Raw genomic sequence first — 27,432 nt, forward strand, 5'->3', positions numbered from 1 at the left:
AATGTCTAACCCTTAGTTTTAACCCTACTGTTTGTGACCGATGGGCCAATTGTAAAGATATAAATTTCCTATTTCTTTGAGTAGATCCTGATTTTTATTTTTCATTCTTAGAGTTCATAAAGCAAGAAATAAAAGCTAAATTGAGAATGACTCCATTGACCTGAAATCTCTGTTTTTGGTGTATGTCAGAAAAATCATATCAAGTTAAAGTTGGTATAACTGAGTTCCCTGCATCTCTCAATACCTTTGTCTCTCATTCTCCCCATCTACCAGTTGATCTTGCACCCCTAAATTATAGTTTTAGGATACTGTCAGTCCATCCCAATTCTTGTGACAAACATTGTGTATGGTACCAATATTTAGCCAATTGGAATGCAATCCCTATATGAGCATCATAATAAAGTGGAATAGTAGAATGGAAAGGGAAGAGGAAATAGAATGGGCAGAATTGAGTTTGGGGCCCAACAGAACTGCTTAGTTTTTACATTACCTTGACCTTAACCCTTCAGGATCTAGAATTTCTCTAGATCATTGTGAGGAATAAATAAGACCATATAAATATAGGTGCTTTGAAAACTTTTAAAGTAGCAAGCAAATGTTAAGGCATTGGTGGTACAATTAATGGAAGACAGACTTTCTGATCCATTAGATACTGATACTAAGACTGAACAAAATATAGGGGCCTTGTATGCAATGCATATTGAACAAATAATTGCCCTGAAAGTGAAAATGAGTTTAAGGTTCATAGCCAGCAAAAGCTGATCTCTCTAGTGAAACTGCCTGTAGAAACTGCCTCACTATTTGGAAGACTTTGGCCAGAATCAGGCTGTTAAGAGTGTATGTTTACCATGGGGTGCATTCGTGGCCACATGAAAAAAAGTGTGACTTTTGGATAGATAGCAAGGAAAGTAGGTACATAAGTCCCTTTTCCATCTTGTGAACATAGATCCTGGCAGATGAAGGGTATGCTAGTTTTTACTCTGTAAGTGAAGAAAGAATCAAATATATTTGGACTGTGAAGTAGCAGACTTGTGCTCAAATAGGGCTCGCTCTCTAATTTGGTCATTGATAAAGACAAAGGATAGAATAAGGAAGGGGAATTCCTTTCTCCTCATTTTATGAAGATGGAATTAAATTTTATCTTGGTAAGAGGTAGAATTTCTCTGCTGCTGAGATAATATCAAATTGAAATTTACCTGCAGCTTCTGAAATGAGTTATATCAAAATGTAGAATGGTCAGGCATGTGATAAGCATTCTTTATAGAATTATATACTTCTGATAGACTGTAGATTGGATAATGGTTCTTAATTGTAAGCTTAATAAGGTGGAGCACTGCCAAAAGTGGATAACATTCCCGGAGGCTGTCAGAGTGCTTTATTAACTGTCTATTTGTTTTTATTTATGTTTCTTATCTGTGTTTGCCCCTTCCTCTCTTTCCTTGAGTTTGAAAACATTTTGAGAGTGGATTCACTTTCCATTTATTCCTCCTGTCACTTAGAATAGTGTTCTATATAGGATACAAAACCAACTATTCATTAATAAGCTACCCGTGAATTTTGAAGTCATCTCTAAAGCTGTCAAAACTTTAATGACTTTTATAATCATCAAAACTTAACACTTCTGTCAGTACAACAGAGTACATTCTCTCAGATAGAGTATAGAATAATGTTCTCTTTCTGAAATGCTGTTAAGGTTTCAGGAGGGAGATAAGACATACCCTTTCAAAGCAGTGGTGGATGGGTGGAGTGATGAGGTAGGAGAAGACAAGAAAACAACAAAGTCTCAGTGGTGGGCTGCCTGTAGAAGCCACGTTATTCCCTGAAGGTGGAGGTCCATAGCTGCCCTGCCTTATAGCTAATAAGTCTTCTTTTTTTTAAGATTTTATTTATTTATTTTCCCCCCTCCCTCCATTGTCTGCTCTCTGTCTCCATTCTCTGTGTGTTCTTCTGTGTCTGCTTGTATTCTCATTAGGCAGCTCCGGGAACTGATCCCAGGACCTTCTGGAGTGAGAGAGGCTATCATTCTCTTATGCCACCTCAGCTCCCTGATTTGCTGCATTTCTTATTCTCTTTCCTCTGTGTCTCTTTTTGTTGCATTATCTTACTGTGCCAGCTCTCTGTGTGGGCCAGCACTCCTGTGCAGGGCAGGACTCCTGTGCAGGGCAGCAGTCCTGCATGGGGCAGTACTCTGTACAGCCAGCACTCCGCATGGGCCAGCTTGCCACACATGAGAGTGTGCCTTCACCAGGAGGCCCTGGGCATTGAACTGTGGACATCGAACTGTGGACCTCACCATATGGTGGCCCAATTGCTTGAGCCACATCTGCTTCCCACTAATAAGTCTTTTGCCTACACCAATATGGTGAAGCTGAGTCTGTAACTCCCAGTTTTGAGTCAAGACATTTAGAGGGGATTGTGGTTGTTTGGGGTTATTGTATTCTCTTGGCTATTTGCAAAGACAAACCCAAATACTCTGAAGAAAACCATCCCTATTTAAACCCGCTGGATTTCTATAGGTTAAGATCAAACAGTTAAAGAAAATGTGAAAGATCACTAAGACCATTGGGAAATCATCACCATGAGTGAGAGTCAGCACAAACAAGAAACTTAGAACCCCAGGCACTGTAGTTAATGAAGTTGATAAGATACAGAAATTGCTTTCTATGAAATATCTAATATAGAGTAGAGTCACAAAAGTGAATAATCACAAGAAGGGATTATTGGATATATTTGGAAGAGAAGCATATGGACATTCTTGAAAGGAAAAGAGTAAATATTGAAATAAAAACTGAATGGTTAGGTTAAACAGAGCAATCACAAATGAAATATTAATGGAAGTGAAGATATATGTGAGATTACACAAGATGCCACACAGATAAAGAAATTTAAAAGTAGGAAAGAGAACTTAAGAAAACTGGAAAATATAATGAGATTTAATATCTACTCAGAGACCTAGAAGTAGAGAATAGATGAGTGAATATTCCAAAATTTTATATGATAGTTAAAGGATGTATAGCACAGTTATTTCCGAGATTGAATAGACATCTATACCTAGGCCTGTGGTGGAGAAATTATAGAATACCAGAAATAAAGGTAACAAAGAAAGAAAAAACTTACCCGTAGAAGAGTACCAATTAGAGAGTAGATTTTAAAAGGCAACAATGAAACACACAAGACAATGTAATAATCTCTTTAGGGCATTAAAAAGAATGATCTGTAATCCCCTCAGTGTCTAGAAATACCTTTCAAAAGGTATTCAAAAATGATGGTGAAATAAAGACTTCAGATCCTCAAAAACTGAAGAAAATTTGCCATCAGCTTTTTACTAAGGAAACATGTTAAAGACGTACTTCAGGAAGATTGAAAATTCTACAAGGAGAGTCTAAGTTGTAATAAGAAATGGTGAGCAAATAAAACAGTAAACATGATAGAAATCTAAATAAACATTGTATAAAATGAATGTCAGTGGTGCTATTTTGTGTGGTTAATGTTAGGGCAAAGGATGACATAGGCATCTTGCCGGGAATAGTTTTCAGATGCTGCCATTTTACTTCCATTGATAGATGTATGACAGAGGCAAGAATTTTCTCAGAGCATATAGGACTCCTTTGACTTATGTCAATGGGAGATCCTGGTGGAGGTTAAGCAGTACAGTATAATATTTGTAAAATAAAATATTTAATATCAAATATATCTAACACAAATATAAGTGAAGATGCATACAATATCTAGTAAAATGCATACTGTGAACTCATCATGTAACTCCAGTGCCAATAACATTCATCTACTTAACCTCTTCTTCCCTTTCCTGTCTCCATGCCCAAACAGGAGATAATCACTCTCTGAATTACCACAAAAAAAACTCTATTGAAGTTTAGCCCTTAAGTGTAAAATAATACAGCTAGCTATCTTATTAAATATATGTACATTTAATTTACTTGATATATAAATTCATTTTACATTTATCAAGTTCTGTTGAGTGAACACCTAATGAAAATATGATCAATATCATTGATAACTAGCCACTGAAGTACAAGGAAAACTAAGATTATAAAACATGAGCTGCAAGACTGTTAGAGCAGTCCATTAGTAAAATTAGAAATGTGATAAGTACTAAAAGCATTTTAGGATGTGCTGTTGGTGTCCTATTTGTTTCTTGGTAAAGGTTTCAGAGACTTAAGTAATATCTAATTCAGTGCTTAAAGTTAGGTGTTGCAAAGGGAAATTCTCTCTAAAAAAATTATCTTAACTAATACCCATTTTTGCTAATATTTGTTAATGAAATTGTGCTGTTTCTCATTGGTACCATCAGAATTAATCCCAATCCTGTTCTTTATTCCTGTTCATGTAACTCATCCCAAAAAGCCCAGTTCTCACATACCCTAGAATCTAATTCCCATGAGCCTCTATATGTCCCTCTTCTACCTGCATCACCCATCTCTTCCCAACATTTCCCCCATGTCTCTGTTACTCACAGTTCAATCAAATTCCCTGCGTACCCCATACATTCTCACAAACGTTCTCTATACTTGCTCATCATCTTCTTTCACTAATTTGGATCTTTAAATAACCAGAGTGCCCTCTCACCTGTTCACTATTTTCTTTTCTACAACCCATCAGTGATCTCAAATTCAAATATCCCACCACCTACTAACTCCACATCCAGGACGTACTATCCATGGAAATCAGCAGTGATTCAATGTTCCTTACCACATTAGATTCCATTTCCCTCCTTACTTAAATTCCAAGATCAATAATTATCTTCACTCCTTGCATATAACTTCAACTCCTTTACTTCTTCTTCCCTCATCATACTTGTTTGGCCAAACCACTACCTGATTAAATGACTCTCTACTTATAGCATGTCTGCACCTTAAAGCTGAACATAGCTAGAAAAAAACACATAACTGACTCTAAGTCAAGAAAGTGAGTGAGCCCTCAATACTGGGTGACAATATTTTTCGAGTCCGTTCTCTCACATTTTTCTATATTACTGTACTACCTACCCCTCTCATCTCAAACTTCAACATCTCTTCCTTCATCATCATGCTAAGTGGATGACTCTTTTGTTGAGAATATAGAAGATATCAGAGAGAGATTCAACAACTTCCATTACTACAACTTACCACCAGTTAGCGTCTGCCTTTAGACAGCATCTTTCCTCCTATTAATATTGATAAATCTTTCACATTTCTAGCTAAGATCATCCTCTTCATTTCTTCCCTAGATGCCTCTGCTCTTGAATACTTAAGGATATTACTATAGCAGTTCATTCATTCTCTTGTCTTCTGTTCCCCTTTTCTACCTGCTCTTCCCTTCCCTAGAGTCTCCTCACTTCTCACTCCTGTATCAACAAATTTCTACTTTCTACCAGATTTCTATTAGTATTTAAACATACTATTATTTCTCTCAAAATAGAAAAAAAAAAAACCTTTCCAACTCCCTTTCTACCTCTGGCTACCCTTCTATTTCTCTTTCCCTTTACAGTAAAACTTCCCATTTCTTTTGAATTTATTCCAGAGGTTTTTGTCCCCATCATGCCACCAAAGTGCTCCTGTCAAACATACTAGAACAGCACTCTGCATCATTAAATCCATTAATTCTCAGTTCAGATTTTACTTGTCCAATTGGCAGAATTTGACATACATGATTACTCATTCCTCCAAAAGCACTTTCTTTATTTGGTTTCCAGGAACCCCATGTCTTAGTCATAACTCTGGCCACACTAGTTGCTCATCTCATTGGTTGGTTCCTCCCTATCAATCTAATCCCTTAACTTTGGTCTTAACTATAGTATACTTCTCTCTCTCTCTCTCTCTCTCTCTATATATATATATATATATATATATATAAAAATAAAATTTGTAGTATTTTTATATGTATATATTTTTCTTCCCCTTCCCCTCCCTGCTGTTTTTGCTGTCTGTGTCCATTTGCTGTGTGAACTTCTGTATCTATTTCTCTTTTTGTCTTTACTTCTCGTCTTTCTCCTCTAGGACTCACCAGGATTCAATCTTGGGGACCTATGATGTGGAGAGAGGTTCCTTGTCAATTGTGCCACTGCAGTTCCTGGTCTCTGCTGCACTTCACCTTGACTCCCTTCATCTCTCTTTTGTTGTGTCATCATCTTGCTATGTGATTCACTTGCACAGGCACTGGCTCACTGTGCGAGCACTCAGCTTTCTGCACGGGCACTCATCTCACCACATGGGCACTGGCTTACCACGCGGGCACTCACACAGGCACTAGGCTCGACACGCAGGCACTCACAGGCACTCGGCTCACTGCACAGGCACTGGGTCACCACGTGGGCACTCACGTGGGCACTCAGCTCACCATGTGGGCACTTGGCTCACTGCATGGGCATTCGGCTCACCATGTGGCACTTGCTCACAGTGCAGGCACACTTTCTCTTCTTTTTCACCAGGAGGCCCCAGGGATCAAACCTGGGTGCTCTTATATGGTATTTGGAGGCCTTATCTCTTGAGCCACATCCGCTTTCTTATACTTCTCATTTCCTATACTTTACTTTTCTTTGTATATTCACACTCTCAGTGATCTCATCCTCTTTCTTGGCTTTAAATTACATTGATAAAGTAAAGACTACCAAATTTACATCTTCATCCCAGATATATCCCTTGGATCTGGATTAATCTGTCCAACTGTCTACTCAATATTCCACTTGGAAAGACCCCTCAAGTTACTAGTGCAAAACTCCAATCCTGATCCTCTTCCAGACCTCCTCCCGCCATGGTCTTCTGTTGGAGTGAATGGTCCCATTCTTCCAGTTGCATAAGTCAGCATCCACTGCCACTGCCCTTCCCTAGTCAAAGCCATCACCATCACCACTATCCTATAATACTGAATTTTACTCTTCTTCATCAGTATACTTTCAACACAAGCAGCCAAATGATCCTGTGAAAATGTACATCATGCAATGTCACTCGTTTGTAAGTCTACTCCATCACTTCCTTCAGTTATTCACTCAAATGCCATATTCTCCTAAGACCTTCTGAGATCTCCCTATTTAATATTGTAAACCAGGGATTGGCAAACTTTTACAGTAAAGAGCCAGATGGTAAATATTTTAGACTTTACAGGTCATAAGGCCTTTGTCACAACTTTTTAATTCTGCCATCATAGTGCAAAGGCAGCCATGGACAACATTTAAATGACTGAGTATTGCTTTGTCCCAATAAAACTTTATACACTCTGAGATTTGAGTTTTATATAATTTTCATGTGTCATGATATATTTTTCTTTTGATTGGTTCTTCATATTTGAAAGGTGAAAACATTCTTAACTTGAACAAATCAGGGCTCTGAGTATGCTGGAGTTGATGCAAACTTTGCTGCTCCTTCCCCTCACATACATTCCTTAACACCTTTCTTTGCTTAAATTTTTTTTTTTTTTACCTAGGAAAGTTTTACAATATAGTATGGTATATATATTTTTTGTTTATTTATTGTGTTTTTTATTTATGTCCTACAAATAGAATATAAGGTCCCTGAGGGCTGGGATTCTTGTTCATTTTATGTACTATTAAATCCCCAGTACCATAGTTAAGTGTGCAATAATAGATGATGAATGAACGAACATTTTTTTTTAAAATGACATTGAAAAAGTAAGTCAAGAAAATCGATTATTATGACAGGACAACAGAAAAATTCAAAAATTATTTTAATAATTATGAAATTTATGTAGCAAGTAGATAGCTTGGGAAGTGGACTTGGCCCAGTGGTTAGGGCGTCCATCTACCACATGGGAGGTCCGCAGTTCAGACCCCGGGCCTCCTTGACCCATGTGGAGCTGACCCATGCGCAGTGCTGATGCGCACAAGGAGTGCCGTGCCATGCAGGGGTGCCCCCTGCATAGGGGAGCCCCATGCACAAAGAGTGTGTCCTGTAAGGAGAGCCACCCAGCGCGAAAGAAAGTGCAGCCTGCCTAAGAATGGCGCACCCACACGGAGAGCTGACACAAGATGACGCAACAAAAAGAAACACAGATTCCCGTGCCACTGACAACAAAAGAAGCATACGAAGAAGAAGAAATAGCAAAATAGACACAGAGAACAGAAGACTGGGGCGGGGGATGGGGTGGAAGGGGAGAGAAATAAATAAATAAATCTTTAAACAAAAAAAAAAAGTAGGTATCTCCATGGGTGAATCCCCCATTTCTTGGAATAGCCATGCTGCCTGTCCTTCCATGGAAAGTTTCTAGAGTTAAAGAGAACCCCCAGCTAGCCACATGCACCCTTGCTTCTCTGCTAGATGTTGCCTTTTTCATGGCTGTTATAAATGACTATGCTCACTCAGCATCCAGGACTCAATTTTTTAAGAATATCAGCTTGATAATTAGCATTTATTTCCTACTTCTCTTGGATGAACTAAAGAAGTTAAAGTTCTTCAACTGCTGTCTGACTGAAGTAAATAAAACTGTCAAGCTGTAGTTAATAGAGCATGGCTTAATTTCTATGAGCTGAAAATAAGCCATTTCAAGATACAGAGATTGGATTTAATTATTATATACAATGGACATTAAGCATTTATGAGACAAATGGCCTACAATTTAATTAGATAGTTACTGAAGTATTCATAAGGTACTTTGTTATAAGAATAACTAATACATAATAGCAGAAAAGATTCTTGCCTCTGGTTTCTTACATAAAGAAATCGAAAAGATATGCCTGCCTTTTTGTTCTGCTTGATCACGCATGAATCAGAAATAGTGATATGTGGCCAAATTTTAATGTAGTCAAATATCAGATCATTATTTCAAGGGTGTTGCATTGCCAACATAAAATTGTTTTTTGAATAGATAAAAATATGTAGTTTTGTGATTTTGTAAACATATTTGATATATACAATCATTGTTTTCTAACTCAGTATTGTAGATGAGTCTAAATGAAGAGTTGGTGTATGAGAGTTAATCATTGGGTCTGACATAATTTCTATTTCACTTTTTCTTGCATGTCTCTTTTCATTATTATTTATGGGTGAATATGTATCCAGTAAATATATTTGAGGCTAGGAGTCGCTTCGACTCTGTGTCCCTTTAATCTCTTCTTTGATTGCTTGTTATTTGTTTGCCTGCTTCTTGGTTCTACATTAGCAGAGTGGACCAAGAAGGGGAGGCAAGAAAGTAAGGGAGATGAGCTTTCAAATTAGGACTGCTGAGAGAGATTAGACATTGGTAGAGTAAGTAAGCACAATGCAAATTCTGTATTATATAAAAATTTGGAAACTGTAATTCAGAAACATGTCACAAAGTCAGTGTAAAAATGTGCTGTCTGTATACACTTAGGAGATAATTGATGCAGTCCAAATGTGGCACTTTCAAATTTGAACATTTCAGAAATAAAGGCAAGATGTACAATAGAATGTAGAAATCTTGAAGCTGATATGTGATCTTCTATTATGTGAATGGCAGAAGTTCTGCCATTAAATCTCCTTTAATTTGCCATAAGTTTAGACACACAGAGGCCATCTTTATTTTCATATTTTCAACAGGTGTGACACCTTGGCAAGTGTAATGGTTTGGAGTACAGCATGGCTTCCCCTTGATTAGTGTGTCCTGATGGAATATTTTCTGAAATGATGTGTGAAGACCTTGCATCATTATTTTTCCAAGCATGTATCAACAAAGTCTTGGCCCTATGAAAGTGCAAATAGAATGCCATGCATCAGATGGTGTGTTTTACATTTTATTTAGTTCCTAGAAAGATTTATAGTTTCTGGAGGAATTGCCTTGCTCCTGCCCGTTCCATTTGATCTGGTCATTGTAACTCCAAGCATTCGCAATACTTTCCACTTGCTGCAGGCATGAAAGCTGTGATGAATTTTCTCAGTGAAATGTGTTTCTTCAAATTCATTCTGAGGGTGGACAGTTGCTGTCTTCAAATGTCATGTCAAGATGTGATGGCTCTGATTGACACTGTCTCCCCCTCCATTAATTCTGCTTCATCACACCATGGTCACCATCTGCTTTGTGAGCAGGGAAAAAAAATCATTTTATTTTAACTCATTGTTTTGAGGTCTCTGACAAGCTTATTTTCATATTTTTTTTTAAATGAGTATTTTCAATAAATCCTTTTCAGTAACAAATAATCTTTTACACAATGTAAATTCCTAATATCTCTGAATTGACCTCTGTCAGGTCAAAGACATTTAATAGCAAACAAAGAAGTTAATTAGAAAGGTGATGTACATAAGTTAAAAAATTTCTCTGAAATTTGATTGCTGTATTAGATTGATAGCTGTAGGGTCTTTATTCCAATCTACCTTAAATTATGTAAATGTGGTGTTTTTATACCTCTTGCTGTTCTGTATTTATTTTTTGGCCACATAGTTAATTTATATTGCAAAAAAATATAGCACATAAAAGCTTTGCTCTCTGCCTCTATCCTTCATAACTATTAAGTTTTTAAATATTAGCGGCACAGATCTCAATTTCCAACACATCTCTGAAATACAGCTTAAAAGCAGCATAATTATTCCAGTGACATTTCAACTCCTTGACTTCAATGATCATGTTATTACATATATTCAAACTCATGTTTGAATACACACTTGGATGGCCTGTAGAGCTGAAATGCCTGGATGTGATATGACTGAGAATGCACACGCGTGTTCTTCCCCCCCTTCATGCTTAATAAGAATGAATAAAGTAAAGAATGAACTATGCTGCTTAAACCACTTTTGAAATAGAAATGGGCAAGCAGTTTGGTTTGAAGAAAAGGAAAAGAAGATGCTGTAAGTTTTTGTAGCAGCAATCTATATGAGAATATCACACAGCTGTAGGTGTGGTAGAGATATTGATGATGTTTGTCTATTTTTTTTCCTAATTTACTAACTTAGATGGGTTTTGTTTGCTTGCTTTTTTCTTCTTTTTTTAAAGCAGGTACCGTGGGAAGCAAGGCCTCAACTACTGAGCTATACCCATTCCCCTTAGCTTAGATGTTTTAACCTTCTTAAAATTCTACTTATTTTCATTCTCTTTCTAGACTGCATGTACTTTGAGTCTTCAGCATCTTTTCTCCCTAAAGTAGAGCATTTAATAGGTCTACTTCAAGTGGTGAGCTACATGTTTGTTGCAAATCAAGATGGACAGTGTGCTGATTACATTTTATAAAAACTACAAGTGAAACATAGGTGGTCTGGACCTAGCTTTTCCCTTTGGATTGTGTGAGAAGTTCCTGTGAAACTAAGGGCATCAGGAAACCTAGCATTAAAATAAGATCATCTTCAGTGAAGACTAATTTCCAAGGTTCTATTCTTAATTTAGTAGATGCACTTTAAAGTGTGTTAGAAATAACCACCACCTTTGATATGATTCCATTACAATCACTATTTGCTATCCCCAAACCACAGCTGTCGGCATTTTGATTGCCATAGAAATGAATAGCACTCCACATCGTGGCAATCACACCCATCATAAAAGTTAAATGAACATTCTTATAACACCCGCTGAGATGGGGCAGATGTAGGAGGGAAAGGATTGTGCACACAGGGTAAAATATGTCACTGACCAATTGAAACTACTCCCTTAATACAGTGTTGTCTTGGTTGTCATATATCTATTTTGTTTATTCAAAGCTATTTCTAAAGTACAAATAGTATGTTGAAACTGAAAATCAAAATGAATCATTTCTATTATCTGTCAGAATTTGCCTTACCATTGCTAGATTTCATGTTATTTTTCTTACCAAATCTACAATTTGGTGAATCTTTGTGCAAAGATATTTTATTCAAAGCATGACTGTAGTCAAAATATGACTACAAATAGCTATCATTTCTGAATTGGGAGCATTGCATTTTGTGGGATTTTGTTTCATCATAGAATTGTGTGAAGATCCTTTAGTTTGTTGTATAAATGTTGCATTTTTTTGTAAGGGTTTTTAATTCCATTTTGGTTTGGTTCCAGAAGGTTCAACATCTTGGGCGTCACCATTGACGTCTTAATCTCCAAACTAATTGAAATAAGGATTTTTCTATATTTGGGCCACTCTCCATTCTTCGTTCTGCCCTTAGGAGTCTACTAAAAATGCTTCTAAAAATTAACAAATTGATTTTGATGTGACCCCTCTATCATTCTGAAAGTATAAAAATCTTGAAGCAACCTGATAATTCATAATACCCTAGTAGACTCATACTCATACAGAAGTAATTTCACCTCTCCCCACAGCCCAGTCTTAAGTATCTGCCTTACAGACAAGCCAGATTCTTCTTTAGTTAGAAGAATTTCTGTTCAGGCACTGGGCTATAAGCTCCTTGAGGGCAGTGAATCCTTCATAAGTGCAGTCCTCTATAGTGCTTAGAATAATGCATGAATAACAGTTTTACATACCTCATAAATTTGTGGGGCATAAATGAGGCAAGGAATATTTACTTCCTAATAGTTTGTGATAAATGCCAAGTGTGCAATTAAAATTAACTAAAGCCCCATACAGACTAAAAAACTTATTGTTCTTGTTCACTACTTATCCTGAGTATCTGGCAGAGTAGGTCCTCAGTAAGTGTTTTTTAAATTACGTTGAAATTAATCTAGAATTTACATCCACTAGATCAGCTCTTTCTACTAAACTATAAGAATTTATCTTCTTTGAGCAGGCAAGAATTCATTGAGAGTTTTGTTCATATTCCTGAGCCTGGCACCAACAATATAAAGACAATTAAAATTCATTTACTGCCTACCTCACCCTCTAGCAAAGAAGACAGACACTTATACAACTAGCTGTAATTCACTTGTGGTAACTGTTGCAACTAATGTATGTAGACAGTACCATGAGAGCATAAAAAAATAAGCTATGAATAAGAGATTGTTAAATTCGTTTTAGAGTGAGAAGTTTGCCAAAAAGAGAAGGGAAGAAGGGCTTTGTTAAAGGAACACAATGTGATAAGGAGTGAATATCAAAAGAGCACATGACAAAAATAGACATTTCATGTGGCTCAGGCAGAATATACATTGAGGGATTATTTTGGATGTCAGACTGAAAGTGCTTCTTCATATCAGGCAAAAGAGTCTGGATTCTTTTTATAGATACAGAGTTGCTCCCTGTGTTAAGTCTGCTAAGTTGCTAAAAGCAGATACCGTAAAATGGACTGGCTTTTTTTTTTTTTTTTTTAAGGAGTTTAGCTCTTTATTTAACATTGTACAAAAGAGGGTTCTGGTCTGGATAGGCTTTTAACAATTGACATTTATTAGCTTACAAGCTTTCAGTTTTCATGTTGTGAAAAATGACCAAATCAAGGCGTCATCAAGTCAATGCATTCTTCCCGATGACTGGCTGCCAGCGATCCTGAGCTCCTCTGCCACGTGGCAAGGCACAAGACGGCTTCTGCTAGTCTCTCCCCTCTCTACCATATTTCCTTGCTTTCAGCTTCTTGCTTTTGTGGCCCACGCTTGCTCTCTCCCTTTCTGTTTTCATTCTGTTTATAAAGGACTCCAGGAAGAGGAGTAAGACCCTCTCCCTGCTAGGTTCTGCTGCCTCCTCTGCAGTCTACCCTGACTGTCCAGATTTCTAACTCACCCTATTACCCCACTGAAACTGGACCTATGTCAAGAATTCTTTATTTTGCATAACACAGGTGTTTCTTTTTTTTTTTTTTTTGAAAAAATTATCCAGATGGCCCAGTATTGAGAGAATAGTACAATCAAGGAAACACCAGACCATGCATTCAGAGATAGGGGATACATAAATATTTTTTTAATTGCTGTTGACTTTTTTTTTAAAGATTTATTTATTTTTTTATTTCTCTCCCCTTTCCCCCCCAAACCCCCCCCCCCATTATCTGCTCTCTGTGTCCATTTTGCCATGTATTCTTTGTCCACTGCTGTTGTCAGTGGCACGAGAATCTGTGTTTCTTTTTGTTCCGTCATCTTGTTGTATCAGCTCTCTGTGTGTGCAGAGCCACTCCTGAGCAGGCTGAACTTTCTTTCCCGCAGGACAGCTCTCCTTACAGGGCGCACTCCTTGCGCATGGGGCTCCCCTGCGCGGGGACATCCCTGCGTGGCATGGCACTCCTTGCGTGCATCAGCACTGTGCGTGGGCCAGCTCCACACGGATCAAGGAAGCTTGGGGTTTGAACCGCACACCTCCCATGTGGTGGACAGATGCCCTATCCCCTGGGCCAAGTCCACTTCCCGATAGGGGATATTTTGAGATAGTGACTTTACCTTTCAAATACCATCATGTAGCTGACAACACTTACAACGTTTACTCTGTCCGTATATTAAGAACAGGTTCAATACCAAAAAGAAAATATAAATAGTTAATAAACTTTAGAAAATGTTCCTAATCTTTTTTAAAAAGCTAATATGCTCATGTTATTAGCCTTGTTAGTAATCAAGAAAAAAGAAATTAAACACAGAATAAGACATGGTTTCACAACTTTCAGTTGAACAAAAGTTAAGAAGTCAGACAATATAAAGTTTTTATATTAACCATATGGAAAAATGGGACTCCTGCTACATGTTCATGCTAGTGCATTTCGATACATCTACTTTAAAGAATGTTAGGTGGGTACATAGTGTTTATTATGTCCTAAGAAATTTTTGTATGCCTGAAATATTTATCATAAAGAAAAAAGCCTGCATATGGTTTTAGTTATGTGTTCATTCATTTATTTAGTCTGTCACTCATCAATCCATTCATTTATTCTTTTTTTACTGCCAAAATACTTTTATTTAGATAATGCCAGAAAATAGAGCTTAAACCAAAGTGGGAGAAAGGGGCAGGGTTTAATTGAAAAGGTAATATTTAAGTGAGACGTAGGGGTAAATTTGACAAGACTTAACAGTTGGATTGAGTATGTATATTTGTGTGCATGGAAGAAGGCAAGAAATCAAGGATAATTTAATCAAGTTTCTACCTTAGCCTGGGACCATTAAACATGCCAATGGGACAAAGCAATTTTGGAGCTGATGAGAGTTAAGGTATCTTCTAACTTTATCTCAGCCCTTGTTGCACTTTTTCCATAAACCTAACAGCTAATTTTAAAAATTTTAATTAACTATTTATTAAATATTTACCAAGTATAAAGTACAAATAAATATATACAGATTCCTAACACTTATGCATAAATGTTCTTTTTAGTTAATATGTTTCTTACAATGTCCATACTATTAATTTATAAGCATCTTGGTACAGTTACTGCTCCAGGAAATTCAAGTAGGTAAGCAATTTAAATTGAATACAGTTGAATGGCCATATGCAGTCTTCATTAAGTTATTTTTTAACTACTGTAAAAAGAGTGAGAATCTATTAAAAACTTCATACTGTGAAAACTCATTTAAGTTTTCAAATTGTACTCAGAGGAAAAGATAAAGGTGCTTGTCTTGAAAACATCCCCAAAATATATAGTATATTGACAGTAATTGCTGGTTAAGGCTAACAGACATTCTTCATTAAAAGCCATTTAGTTCTTACTATAATAAATAGGTGATTGGGTAGATAATTTCAGCTACTTAAATAGATCCTTTGAACAGAAATAAATGTATTTATAAAGTTAAAAATATTGTTCTATCAGCTCTGGTCTTCATCTTTTCCATGGCATCTCTTACTCATTGATTATATTTCATAAAAGGGAAGAGAGTAGGAGAACTAATGGGAGAATACAAATCCAGGAACCCACATGCTGTGTGGATTTCTAGTGCCTGCCTAATCAGAAAATCTCAACTAAACCATTCTTTTCCTTTTTCAGGGCCCCACCCAAGTCCTCTGTTTAAAGTTCTACATTTTAATTCTGGTCCCAATAGGAATATGAATCCCCAATCCTAAATCCCCAAATGGTCTCTAATATTCTTCCCCCTTAGGTTTACATAATAGGCAAAAGCTGGAAAAATTCATGTGAGGTCAGCTGGATTTCTTAGGAGTCTAGAGAGCCTCCAACTAGAATCAGATCTTCCTAATCTTGCCTGTATTCTAAACATTCATTATTTTTATTTTACTTATTTCTTTCAATGTTGGAGAGTAAGCTGAAGACTGCAGTGAAATAACAATAAAGGCAGAACTCCTTAGAGACTTGAAAAAGATGGCATTTGCTGCCTCTGAATGGCTGCCAGTCAGCTCTTTTGATGTAAAGCATCTGTCCTCTTCAAGGCAACTAGAAATGTCTGGTTCCCCTTTTTAGTCTGTGAAGCAGTAGGTGGTGTCATTGGTTGTACGGAGCCACAAGTCCCATGTTACTGGGCTACAAGCTGCTGACTGCCTTTGTTAACATGCTGAAAATTTCATCAACTGTCTTTAATAAAAAGTAGTGTGCAGGAGGAAAGATATCAGCATTTGTGGTTGGGTTTCTGTGTCCCAACCCATGAGTTACAACTGGCAGAGAGCAGCGACACCAATATATTAGCAAACAACCAGTCACCTGGAATTCTTTAACCAAAATAATAACTTAAATAACTAGGGAGTCTGTAAGTCTGATTAGAAATCTTTACATGCTCTTGGTTATTAGAAGGCTTTTTATACCTCTCTCTCTATCTGGTAACATTTAATCATTTACAGTTTCTCTTAATAAAATGGCACCTGAACTGAATTATTAACCTAAATAATTGCATAATCAAGAGAAGAATTCTGCTTTTAAGGAAGTTAGACATTAGATCTTACATACTTAGTTCTATATGTTCTAACCTTTTAACAGGCAATTTCATAACAGAAGCTGTAAAGTGATATAATCTATGATATCTGAGATGACCTCTAGGACAGTATCTCTCAAATTTTAAAGAGCACGCAAAGCACCTGGGGATATTGTTAAAATTCAGATTCTGAGTCAATGGGTGGGGCCTGGAATTCTGAATTTCTACAACCTCCCAGGTGATGCTGCTGCATGAACCCCACTTTATCAAGGCTGGAAAACCTGAAGGTATTCAGTCCATCAGGCATCTGCTAAATTATCCTAACCTTCCTGCGGAAACCTGAGAGACTTAAAAAATAAAGCCCCTGTCCTTGAAGAGAGAAAACAATCATATAAGGAAAAGTAGAGTCTAGATCCAGTTTTGTTCATAAATTTTTAACAAACATGCAAGTTAATATATGTAAAAATAACTGTTGACACTTTCCAAATGGTTACCTAGTAATCTAACAGTGATGCCTTGCCCTTGACCTTAAAGCTTTACATATAATTATTGTAGCTGTTTTTATTTTTATTTTAAGTTAGCTCTAATTAATACACTTTTACTGCTATTCTTAATTTGTCAGCTTCAGATAGAATCTATCGATTTCCTGTTAGGTAGGTGAAAAATTAGCTCACTTAACACCACCAGTTTCTACTCACAGTTTTCCCAAAATAGCTGTACCACTGTTTTAGGTCCTCTCTTGGTTATTTTTCATATATTTAAATAATTTAATTGAATTTCTATTTGTAGTTTCATCATTTATAGATAGGATTTCTCTTCCTAACATAAATCCTCTGTGCTTAGTCATCTAAAGTAAAAAAGTTCCTGAAAAGTTTATCAAGCTACTATATTAAAGCCTTTAAATATTGATACTTTCTATTAAGATTTGAAATATGGGACCCTACCTAGAACATGTAATATATCAATGTTTTACTTCTCTTCTTGGCATATTTTAGACAGTTCAAATCCTTTTAGGTAAATCACTTTGTCTAATATAGACCTTTAAGGTAAACTGTCTAGGGTAGATCTGAGTGTTTGATGGGACATGTGTAGAACTGGTTGCCATTTATGGATGAGTTTTCTGCAGTGTCATTCAGTGGGTCTGTATTCTATACTTCAGCCTCATTCACAGTTACAATCCTGGGGTCTTTCAACTGGTTCTCTAGTCTGGCTGCCCAGCTAGGACCTCTTTTGATCCCTCCCTGGGGTTGGAGCTACTTGATCCTTTGCTTTCAGCTCCCTCACTTTTTCATTTCTTGACTCCACCCCTCAAATAACCTTTGAAAAAGAAAGCATGCAGAGGTAAATTTCAGAGTCTTTTATGCATATAAATACACTTATTATGCCTGTAATATTTCCTCCCTACTTTGTTTTGAGGTGACATTCTCATTGAAAGCAGTTTTCTCTCAGAAGTGCTCTGGAGAACAGTCTTTCTTCCTTGGCATGAAAGTGGAGCAAAACAGGGAAGTGCTTGACTCTTGACAGTCTGTGCAAGGAGGTATGGAAATAGATCCACTGTTTCATAAGTACGATTTTATCCTCTCCTGCCTCAAGCTCGTCTTTACACTCCAGTCTACATAATACCACTAAGACTTGAGACTCCGTTTCCAGAGTGTGTTGGTCCCCTTCTCTTTGGTATTTCCTCTACAAGTTCTATGAGCTATAACTTCTTTCTTCCCCCTGCTAAGGCAATTAGAAGTCTTCTACTTCTTTCCATTTTCTAAAATTTGCTGAAACTTCTTGTCCAGTGATGCCTACTTTTCCATGTACTGCCCATGGCAGTTGTGACAGTTGGAAGTTTTTTAGTAGTCCCAGAAATTTTTTAAAAAATTATATTATTGAGCTAATCCATTCCTGTAGATGTAAGACCCTTTTGCTTGGGCTGTGTCAGTGAGGCATGACCTAGGTTGAGTCTCTGCCCTCTTGCTGGGTTTTCATACAAATAAGACACAGAGAGAGATGTACAGAAAAAAAGGAGTTCTGCTGTTTTTGATCCTGCCATATGAGAGAGGACTGCTACAGCCAGAGCTTAGGCATAAAGCCCTCAAGAGGCTGAGTGCAAAGAGTAGCTCAAGATGGAAGAGATGAGCCATATGGCTGAACTTGGGAAGAAAGTAGAGCTTCTAAGACAGAGAGAAGGCCCAGAAAGAGAAAAGCCCTATACCTGGCTGTCCTCAGCTGAGTTCTGGGAGATGGTAGATTCTGGAAGGAAAGGCAGGGACCTCATCAGAGATTGGTGGCCGTCTTGCTTTGCCAAGTGGTTAGTCACCAGGATCACCAGTAGCTGACTTTGGTGAGAAAGCATCTCCTGATGCCTTGATTTGGGCATTTCATGGTCTTGGAACTGTACACTTTTACCCTAATAAAATTCTCATTATAAAAGCCAACCCATTTCTGCATTGGTAGCCTATGGCAAAGTTCATTCAGTTTTATTCCTGATAGGATTGAGGGCCAGGAGCTTAACACTCTGGTAAATATTTTTAATGGAAGGAGTAAACCAAACTTTGATAAAAGCACTAAATAAGGGTCAGAGGAAACGATAGGAGACCATGCAAAATAGGTGGAATAAGATGTAGTTAATAAATATGGAGGCAAAAACAAGCAAATATTCAATGCAGCCTGAGGAGGTTTATCTGGCAAATTGGAGAAACTCTGCAAAAGAGTAATGAAAAGTAAGATTACAAAGTAAGGAAACACTGAGGTGTGAAGAAATCCTTAGATTACTAGGTTAAGAAATAGACTGTGTTCCAATAAGTGGCAGGTGATTCAGTGGAATTTTTTAGTAGTTTGTAGAGAGTAATCCTATAGCTGTGCTTAATATTGAACCAGAAGCAAAGAAATACAGAAGATAGCTTAAATATCTCCTTGGAGAGTTCTTCCCTGATCACCTTATTATTTCTATTATACATCCACTCCCTGTTTATTTTTAGAATTACAGGTTACAGTTAATTTATTGATGTGTTTGCTTTCTTGCAGTTTGTCTGTCTTTCTTACTACAATGTAAGTCTTATGAGGGCAGATATTTTGTCATCTTTATCAGGCTACCACATAGGAATGAGTAGGTAAATACTTGGAAAGTGATATAGTAAATTAAAGTGGTCAGGAGTGAAATGATTAGACCTGAAAGATAGAATTGTGGCTGTGGATGTAGGAAGAATGATTCAAATTTAAGGCGGAGTTCTGGGTTGCACTGGCAAGGGTGTCACACAGATCAGCTTAGGGAGAGAGATGGGAGGAAGGATGGTATATTAGACTGCCAGAGGGGTTCCGATGCAAAGTACCAGAAAGCTTTTGGCATTTAAATGGGAATTTATTTGGGGGTAAAAGATCACATTTCCAAGGTCAAATCAAGGCTTCAGCAGAGATGCTTTCTCACTAAAGTCAGCTGTTGTTGACCCCAGTGTATTGACATGTGGTGAAGTAAGATGGTCCGATCTCTGTGAGGTTTCAGCCTTCCCTCTGGGCTTCCTCTCTCAGGGTCAGTTGCTCTGCTTTGCGATTTCAGCTGAAAGCTGGCATGGGGCTTGTCTCTTAGGGCTGCTTCTCTCTACTGGCATAGGACTTGTTTCTTTCTGGGCCTTCTAGATCAGTCTTGGCCATTCTGCTCTCTTCCTGATTTCAGCTGAAAGCTATCAGGCAAAATGGCTCATCTCTCCCTGGGGCCTCAGCTCTTTGAGCCTTCTCCTTTCTATCATATGGCAGGATCTAAAATGACAGCTCTCTCTTCCTGTGTGTCTGTCTGTCTGTCTGAATCCATTTATATCAGACCCACCAATGGGGCAGGGACTCAAACTGAGTCTGATGTAGTCGAATCAAAAAGCCCTAAAAGCAGTCTTAACAGGTAATCTAATCAAAGGCCCCTCAACTGAATTTAGTACACTCAGAGGATATCACACCCAGCGGGATAGATTAGTTTACAAACATAATCTTTCTCTTTTTGAGAGTCATAAAATAATCTGAAACTATCACAAATGGTAAAACCAGAGAGATCTCCAAAGTTATTCCACCATGAACAGGGCTGCATGCTTTTTTAAGTTCATTTGTGTGTATTTTCATGACTTTAGATTATTGATTCCATATTATATTGTTACTGATATTACATTTTAGGATATCTGTGTATAAATTTCATCACTTTCTAGTCACCAAAATAAGATGCTATAGTGATTTTTAAGCATTATATATTGTATGTGTGTAGGTTTTTCAAGAAAACCTTTTATACTATTAAAATGACATATTTGCATTCAAATCAGTAGATTAAAACATAGAACTCTATAGCTGCTTAAAAATATTGAATGATTTCCTTAAATGTGCACACTTTTAGTTGACACAGATTTTTCCTCTTTTGGGAAAGCAACTAATGAGTGTGTATAAGCTTCCATGAAATCTTTTGTCCCACATTAACTTTGCAATATCAATTGTTTGTTATTTCTATTTGAGTAACATACAAGCATGGATAATTCAAAATTAGTTTATTCAAAAATATCATTATAATTAATGTTCATTTTTTACAACAGATTTAACTTTCCAATTGTGTTTTCTTAGAATAATATTAAAATTATTTTTCATCATTTGGTGGCAGAGAGATGACCTTGAAACATTCCAAGCACAGAAGAACCTCAGGCTGCAATTTAGTAATAACAGAAAAACCTATTTATACAGCTTGCTATACTTCACTGTATATCTTCACATTTATCTCTTATAGATCTAATCTAAGAAAAGCTACAAAGCTAATAAAGATACAGTTCAGAAATCCTCAGCATTTGAATTCAGTGGTGTTCAGCCACAGTGGGCTGACCCACAGGAAGATTCCACTTTGTGAGATGAGAAAGAAGACCATTGTGTCTGTATTCTCATACAGTCTATACAGAAACCCTGTGAAGCAAGGCCCGTTATTCCCATTTATAGAAGAAATTGGTATCTCAAGCACATACTCAGCTTGTCCAAGTGCATGCGTCATTGCGGTGGAGCTGGCATTTGTACCTACGCAGTCTGACTCCATAACCTCTGAGGGTTTTTAATAATCCCCTTGAGATGCAGTTATAGTTAGGTAGGGATACTTTGATAATAAAGTGATTCAAGAAATAACAGCTATCCCACAGAGCTATCTGGTTTCTCTCAACCCCATCACTGGGCCTCTATTTCTGGCTGGTAAGGAATGGTTTCCAACTGTGGGTCTCTCTTCCCATTTCCTGTCTTGCCACTCAGAATAACAGAAGTCTGAACATTTTATCTACTTAGCATCTCCAGCAATTCAGGCTGTGAAAAACCCTCACCATCATTTTAGTAGCTGTTTATTGATAATAGTGCTAAGCACTATAAGAGACCATAATTCAGAAATGTGTCCAGGCATCAAGGGACTCACAGATAATAAAGTTTGGTATGATGAGATTCTTTTTGGACGACCAGAGTAGGTGGTATTATTTTCAATTTCCAATGTGGAGCTTCACTGCACATATACTTTCTCGCTATGGTTATTTGGATTGATGTTTAAAATTAGTAATTGACTATCTGTATTTTTCTTGATATGTGTGGAGTCTTCCTGACCAAAAAGGTTTTTGAAGGTCAGGAGTAGCTTATATTTGCAATATTATTTTTGGAAAAGAAAAAGGATGTAGAAAAATTTGAAAATAATGCTCAGTAATTGAGAATTTAAGAGAATATTGATACGCATTCAGGGTCATATTATGTAGCCATTAAAATAAAAACTATAAAGGCTATATAGCAACATAAAACACATACATTCATGTGCTAAACCTCAAGCAAAAGAAGACAGAGTGAACTTGACATTTGTAGAAGGTTTATACTATGTACATGCACTGTGCTACATTAATTGTTTATATTCTCATTTTGTCTTTCTAAAACTATGCTAAGTAGTTGATGTTATTTAAATATTTTCAAATAAAAGAACTGGGGCTTAGATATATCAGGAGACTTCACCCAGGTTGGTGGTAGAGCAGGAACCCCGGTGCCTTATAATCCAAATGCAATCATTTTTTCCCAGTTGGTTTATTCTGAGCTGCTCCATTTTCTCCCCTAGAGTTGTTTTTCATTCAGCGATATTTATTTTACAGTAAAGAGTGGTGTCACATGAATTCAGTAAAAATGAATTATGGAAATATTAAATAGTGAAAATTATGAAGATACTAAATAGTGAATATGTGGATTTTTTAGGCTCTAGCACAGACTTTCAAGGACAATTCATAGTGACACTATCTGTTAAACATATTGGTAGATAAACACTTAATTTTATCTGTTCTGTGAAATTTGCATTTTATATAATTGCCAAAATATAAGCTGTTCTGTATTAGTTAGCATGCTCCACAGAAAAAAGAAGAGCATGGTAGCCCTTATTTATACATAGCAAGCAAAAGATTTTTTCTTTTGGGAAAGACTTTTGTTAATTAATGTCTAAGAATTTGGGGCTGGAAACCCTGCTACTAAGCTAGTGTTACATAATATACTTTTTTTTAAAAAAAGATTTATTTATTTCTCTCCCCTTCCCCCTCATCGTCCACTCTCTGTATCCATTAGCTGCAGCATCTGCTTGTATTCTCAGGTGGCACTGGGAAACTGAGTCTTTTTTTTGTTGCGTCATCTTGCTGCATCAGCTCTCCGTGTGTACGGCGCCACTCCTGGGCAGGCTACACTTTTTTTCACACGGGGTGGCTCTCCTTGCAGGGAGCACTCCTTGCATGTGGGACTCCCCTTTGTGGGAGTGCCCTTGTGTGGCACAGCACTCCGTGTGCACAGCAGCACTGTGCATGGGCCAGCTTACCACACGGGTCAGGAGGCCCTGGGTATTGAACCCTGTACCCTCTATATGGTAGGCGGACACTATTAGTTGAGCCACGTCTGGACCTATATATGGTAGGACACTCTATCAGTTGAGCCACATCTGCTTCCCAATAATATACTTTTTAAAAAGCTTTTGCTTTTCACATGATAGTTTTATATTTGCATTTATCACACTTAGTACTCAAAATTCTTAGGCTTGAAAATTAACTGCTTTTAAACAATCATATGAATCTTTTCTTATAAAGGTTACATTTCTGTGCCATATTTTTTCTATTTAGATATGTTTTTATTTTGTTATATTTATTGTAAACATTCACCGTTAGAAGTTTAGAAGATGTTTGGCTTTTAAAAAATGAGCACTTTGTCTTGTTAAGCTACTTAGGTTAGGCTTGGAATTGACGTCAACAGTTATATTTGAATTCTTTCAGGGTTTTACTCTGAAAATATCAGTAAAGTTTTATATTCTTTTTTTTTTTTTTTTTTTTCATTTAAAAGCCTGGGATGGTGCTGAGGAGAGAAAATAAAGTGTAGTTAGATGTAGATTTGTCAACTTTTCCTACTTAAATTTTTGTTTCTTAGCAATGAGTTGAAAAAAAAAAATTCAGTTCTTTCCAGCTGAAATTGTATGATTTTTACCTTTTTTCTCAGAAAGTACTGTTTGACTAGGTTCCGAGGTCTTCATAAGTAACCTATGCTTTCAATAAAGGGAAAAGCAAAACTGTTTCTCTAGCTACCTGCCCCCTATAAAGCACAAAGTACACAGCAGCTGTTTGAAAACATTTTTCTCTCTAGTTATCTTTACCTGTTTATATAAATTGCTTCCATAAAATGCCTCCAGACATAAGGGAATAATTTACATAAGTGGATGAAGAATTTTGTCTTCCATGAAGGAAGGCTTGAAATGCCCTCTCAATAGTTTTCCTTCCTTTCTCGTTGCAGTATCCGGCTGCTCTGATGAACCTGGGAGCCATCCTGCACCTCAATGGCAGGCTCCAGAAGGCCGAGGCCAACTACCTGCGGGCCCTGCAGCTCAAGCCAGATGATGTCATCACGCAGTCCAATCTCCGCAAATTGTGGAACATCATGGAAAAGCAAGGCCTAAAGACTTCTAAGACCTGACACAGGAGGGGGCAGTACCTCATCCTGCACTTTTGAAAGCTAGCTTCATAAACAAAACTTCCTAGCAGTGCTGTGGCAAGACTCGTTTTGGACTTCAATAATACCAGGGACAGAAGTCACCGAGGTCACTGCTACTTCAGGGAGAATCCACTTTGCTATTGGCATAGCCATTAACACCAAAAAGGGGAACATTGGAAACCTCCTGAAGGACGTAATTGTTACCCATAGAACTAAACCAGAGCACTTAAAATGGGATCTTTTGGCATTCTTAAAAGGGGGGGGGGGGAGAGAAGGATGTGAGTTACAGACTTTGTTCATTTCTGAAAGCAGATTTCAAAATTATATTGTTCCATAAACACTGTGAGAGGAAGTCAGAGTGCCCATTCAGCCACGGAAAACTATTAAGGTTCAGCATTAATAGGAAGTGACTAAAGAGTGGGATGAATCCCAGTGAGCTGGCCGGTTGTCTTCATGCTGCTGTCCTCCCTCTTTGGGGCAGCCTGTTTATCAATCTCTCAAGCTTGGAAAACTTTTTTTTTTCTTTTTGTATTAAGTGTCAGAATCCGTCAGAATCTGCACTTGTCTCCTTACTAGTGCACATAATGTTTTATGATTTAGATGTCACAGGCTTCACTCTTTCAAACAACCTTTTCCTTTCATGTTCTGAAAAGAATATGAAAGTGAGGCTAACCACACTTTATAGTGATACCGTCAGAGGAACTGGGAAGGCCTTATAGATTGTCAGGCAGGTGTCTCAATGTTGCCAATGTATTTCCCGAAACTGCCTAGTAGAATTTGTTGTAGTCATTCTCAGGCTTCTGAAATTACCTTTTAAAATCGCTATTTCTGATTTATGCATGCTTACATAAGGATTACATCAAAGAGAAGTTGATAAGTATTCTGATTGCAGTAATTAAACAGCAGCTATCCACAAAAGGGAGGTGATTTGTCCTTCCCATATGTAACTGATTCAAAAATCTAGTCTACCCAAAAGAGTGTGAAATAATGGCTGCCAATCGTTTTGTATTTTGGAAAGAGTTGGTATGGAATGCTAACCACTTTCTAATATGTACCTAAACGTCAAAGCTGATAAGTTTGCAAGGAATAATTTTTTTTCTTATTCTTACTTTGCTCTTCTCTTAAGATGTCAAAAATGACTTATTCAAAATGTACTAGCGTGTAGCATTACCTGTGTTTTCTAGGTCTTTTGTCAAGTGCTTTTCTCAGTTGAAAACTATTTCTCACTAGCCGATTTGATATTTTATTTCATTACCTGTTAGTAACCACTTCAGTGATCATTTCATGAGTTAAATTAAGACTATAGATGAAGTAGAGAAAAACATTTAATGAAATTTTTTGAGTTGTAGTTGAATTTTGCTACTAAAACTTAACTTGATATAACACCAACCCATTATCAAGTCCTTCATAGAAAAAGTAGCTGTAATATACCCTACATATTTATTTATTTATTCTATCACATCAAAATAGCAACACAAAACTTGACTCATTATGCCAGTTTTTCTAAAGTTAAATTAGCTTTTTTTCCTTCCCTTTCACACTCCATGTCCACATGATCAGCATCCCTATTAACGGGAAGCTGGCCATACAAATACATCATATTATGTTTTCTCCATATTTTATATGTTTTGCTGTGTATCTGAATAGGGATAAAGAATTTAAGTAGGGTTCTTGTGGCACCAGTGTCTCTGTGATAAGGGCAAATGTAATGAGAAAGATTTTTTTTGATGGCATTAATAACAAGGCCCTCCTAAATATGTATATTATTTTGTAAACATTTCACTGAAGGGCCAAAATTAAATTATAACTAAATCACTGTGTTTTCAGAATATTTAACACCACCACCAACAAATCCGTGGTCAAACCAAAATAGTGGGTTGAAATGTTATGTTTCATCTTCTATTGCATTGGCAATTGAAAAAAAAAAAGAATTTAATATAAGACTATAGAGATGAGTTCAATGTCTAACATTTTTATTTATTTAAATAGTTATTGACCTATGATGGCTTCTTGATCTTAACCTTTTTATGTCTTTTTATTTTGTTCTTCCATTCAAACACTTGGTTCTTAATATGTTCACTGATCACACAGTAGAGACACTCCATGTTGACCTAGGTCCCAAGCAGCATTGATAATTGGGCTTGTGTCACAAAATGCATGGATCTTTATAACTAAATGTCCCTGACACCTTTTATGCAGGGCTGGGCTTAGTAACTGACCAACTGGGGGCAGGGGTGGGCTAGGGGGCGCCAAAACATGATCAAAAATGTCTCCGCTCAGGGATTTATGGTGGAATATTGCAGACAGTGCTAAAAATATAGAGCACAAGACAAGTTTACTAAATTAAAATTTTATTTTTTGAGAAACTGTTATTTGTATAAATTATCAAGATTTGTAGGCTTTCCTTTTGTAGAAATAATTGTTTTATGTGCCAGAGTATTTCAATTTTGTTTTCAGCAATAAAGCATTGATAACAAATATATTGTATAAGCCTTTTTTTTTTAATCTGCTACACAACGCTTGGATTTGAACAAAACTAAGAGAGGGATAAAGGAGAAAAAAGTTTGAGACCCAAATAGAGACACATTGTGATTAATAATGTATAATCAAGAATAACCACTAATCATTACTTAATTCCTGTTAATTATAGTAATTAATAAGGATTGAAGATATCACTAGCTATGGCATGTTCAGTAAAGATGACAGGAATTTTCAAATTTAAAAAAAATTTTATTATAACATGTACAATACAAAATTTCTGGTTTTAACCACTTTCATGTATACAATTCAGTACTACCAGTTACTTTTGCAATATTGTGCTACCATCACCACCATCCACTACCAAATCTTTCACCTCAAACAGAAAGTCTGTATGCATGTAGCAAT

The 27,432-nt window shown here is 36.9% G+C and overlaps 1 protein-coding gene across 3 annotated transcripts in view; it reads left to right on the forward strand.

Annotated features, from left to right (window-relative positions):
- The window catches only part of TMTC2 (transmembrane O-mannosyltransferase targeting cadherins 2), a 456,130-nt gene extending 429,106 nt beyond the window's left edge, over positions 1–27,024 (forward strand). For all 3 annotated transcript variants that reach the window (XM_004463553.4, XM_071218982.1, XM_058308505.2), the window contains one exon: positions 24,349–27,024. In XM_004463553.4, the coding sequence (XP_004463610.2) occupies positions 24,349–24,528 (180 nt within the window). In that variant the 3' untranslated portion in view covers positions 24,529–27,024. The remainder of the gene's footprint in view (positions 1–24,348) is intronic.
- The last annotated feature ends 408 nt before the right edge of the window (positions 27,025–27,432 follow it).

Source organism: Dasypus novemcinctus, chromosome 12 (genome assembly GCF_030445035.2).
Source record: "Dasypus novemcinctus isolate mDasNov1 chromosome 12, mDasNov1.1.hap2, whole genome shotgun sequence".
Classification (NCBI taxonomy): domain Eukaryota; kingdom Metazoa; phylum Chordata; class Mammalia; order Cingulata; family Dasypodidae; genus Dasypus; species Dasypus novemcinctus.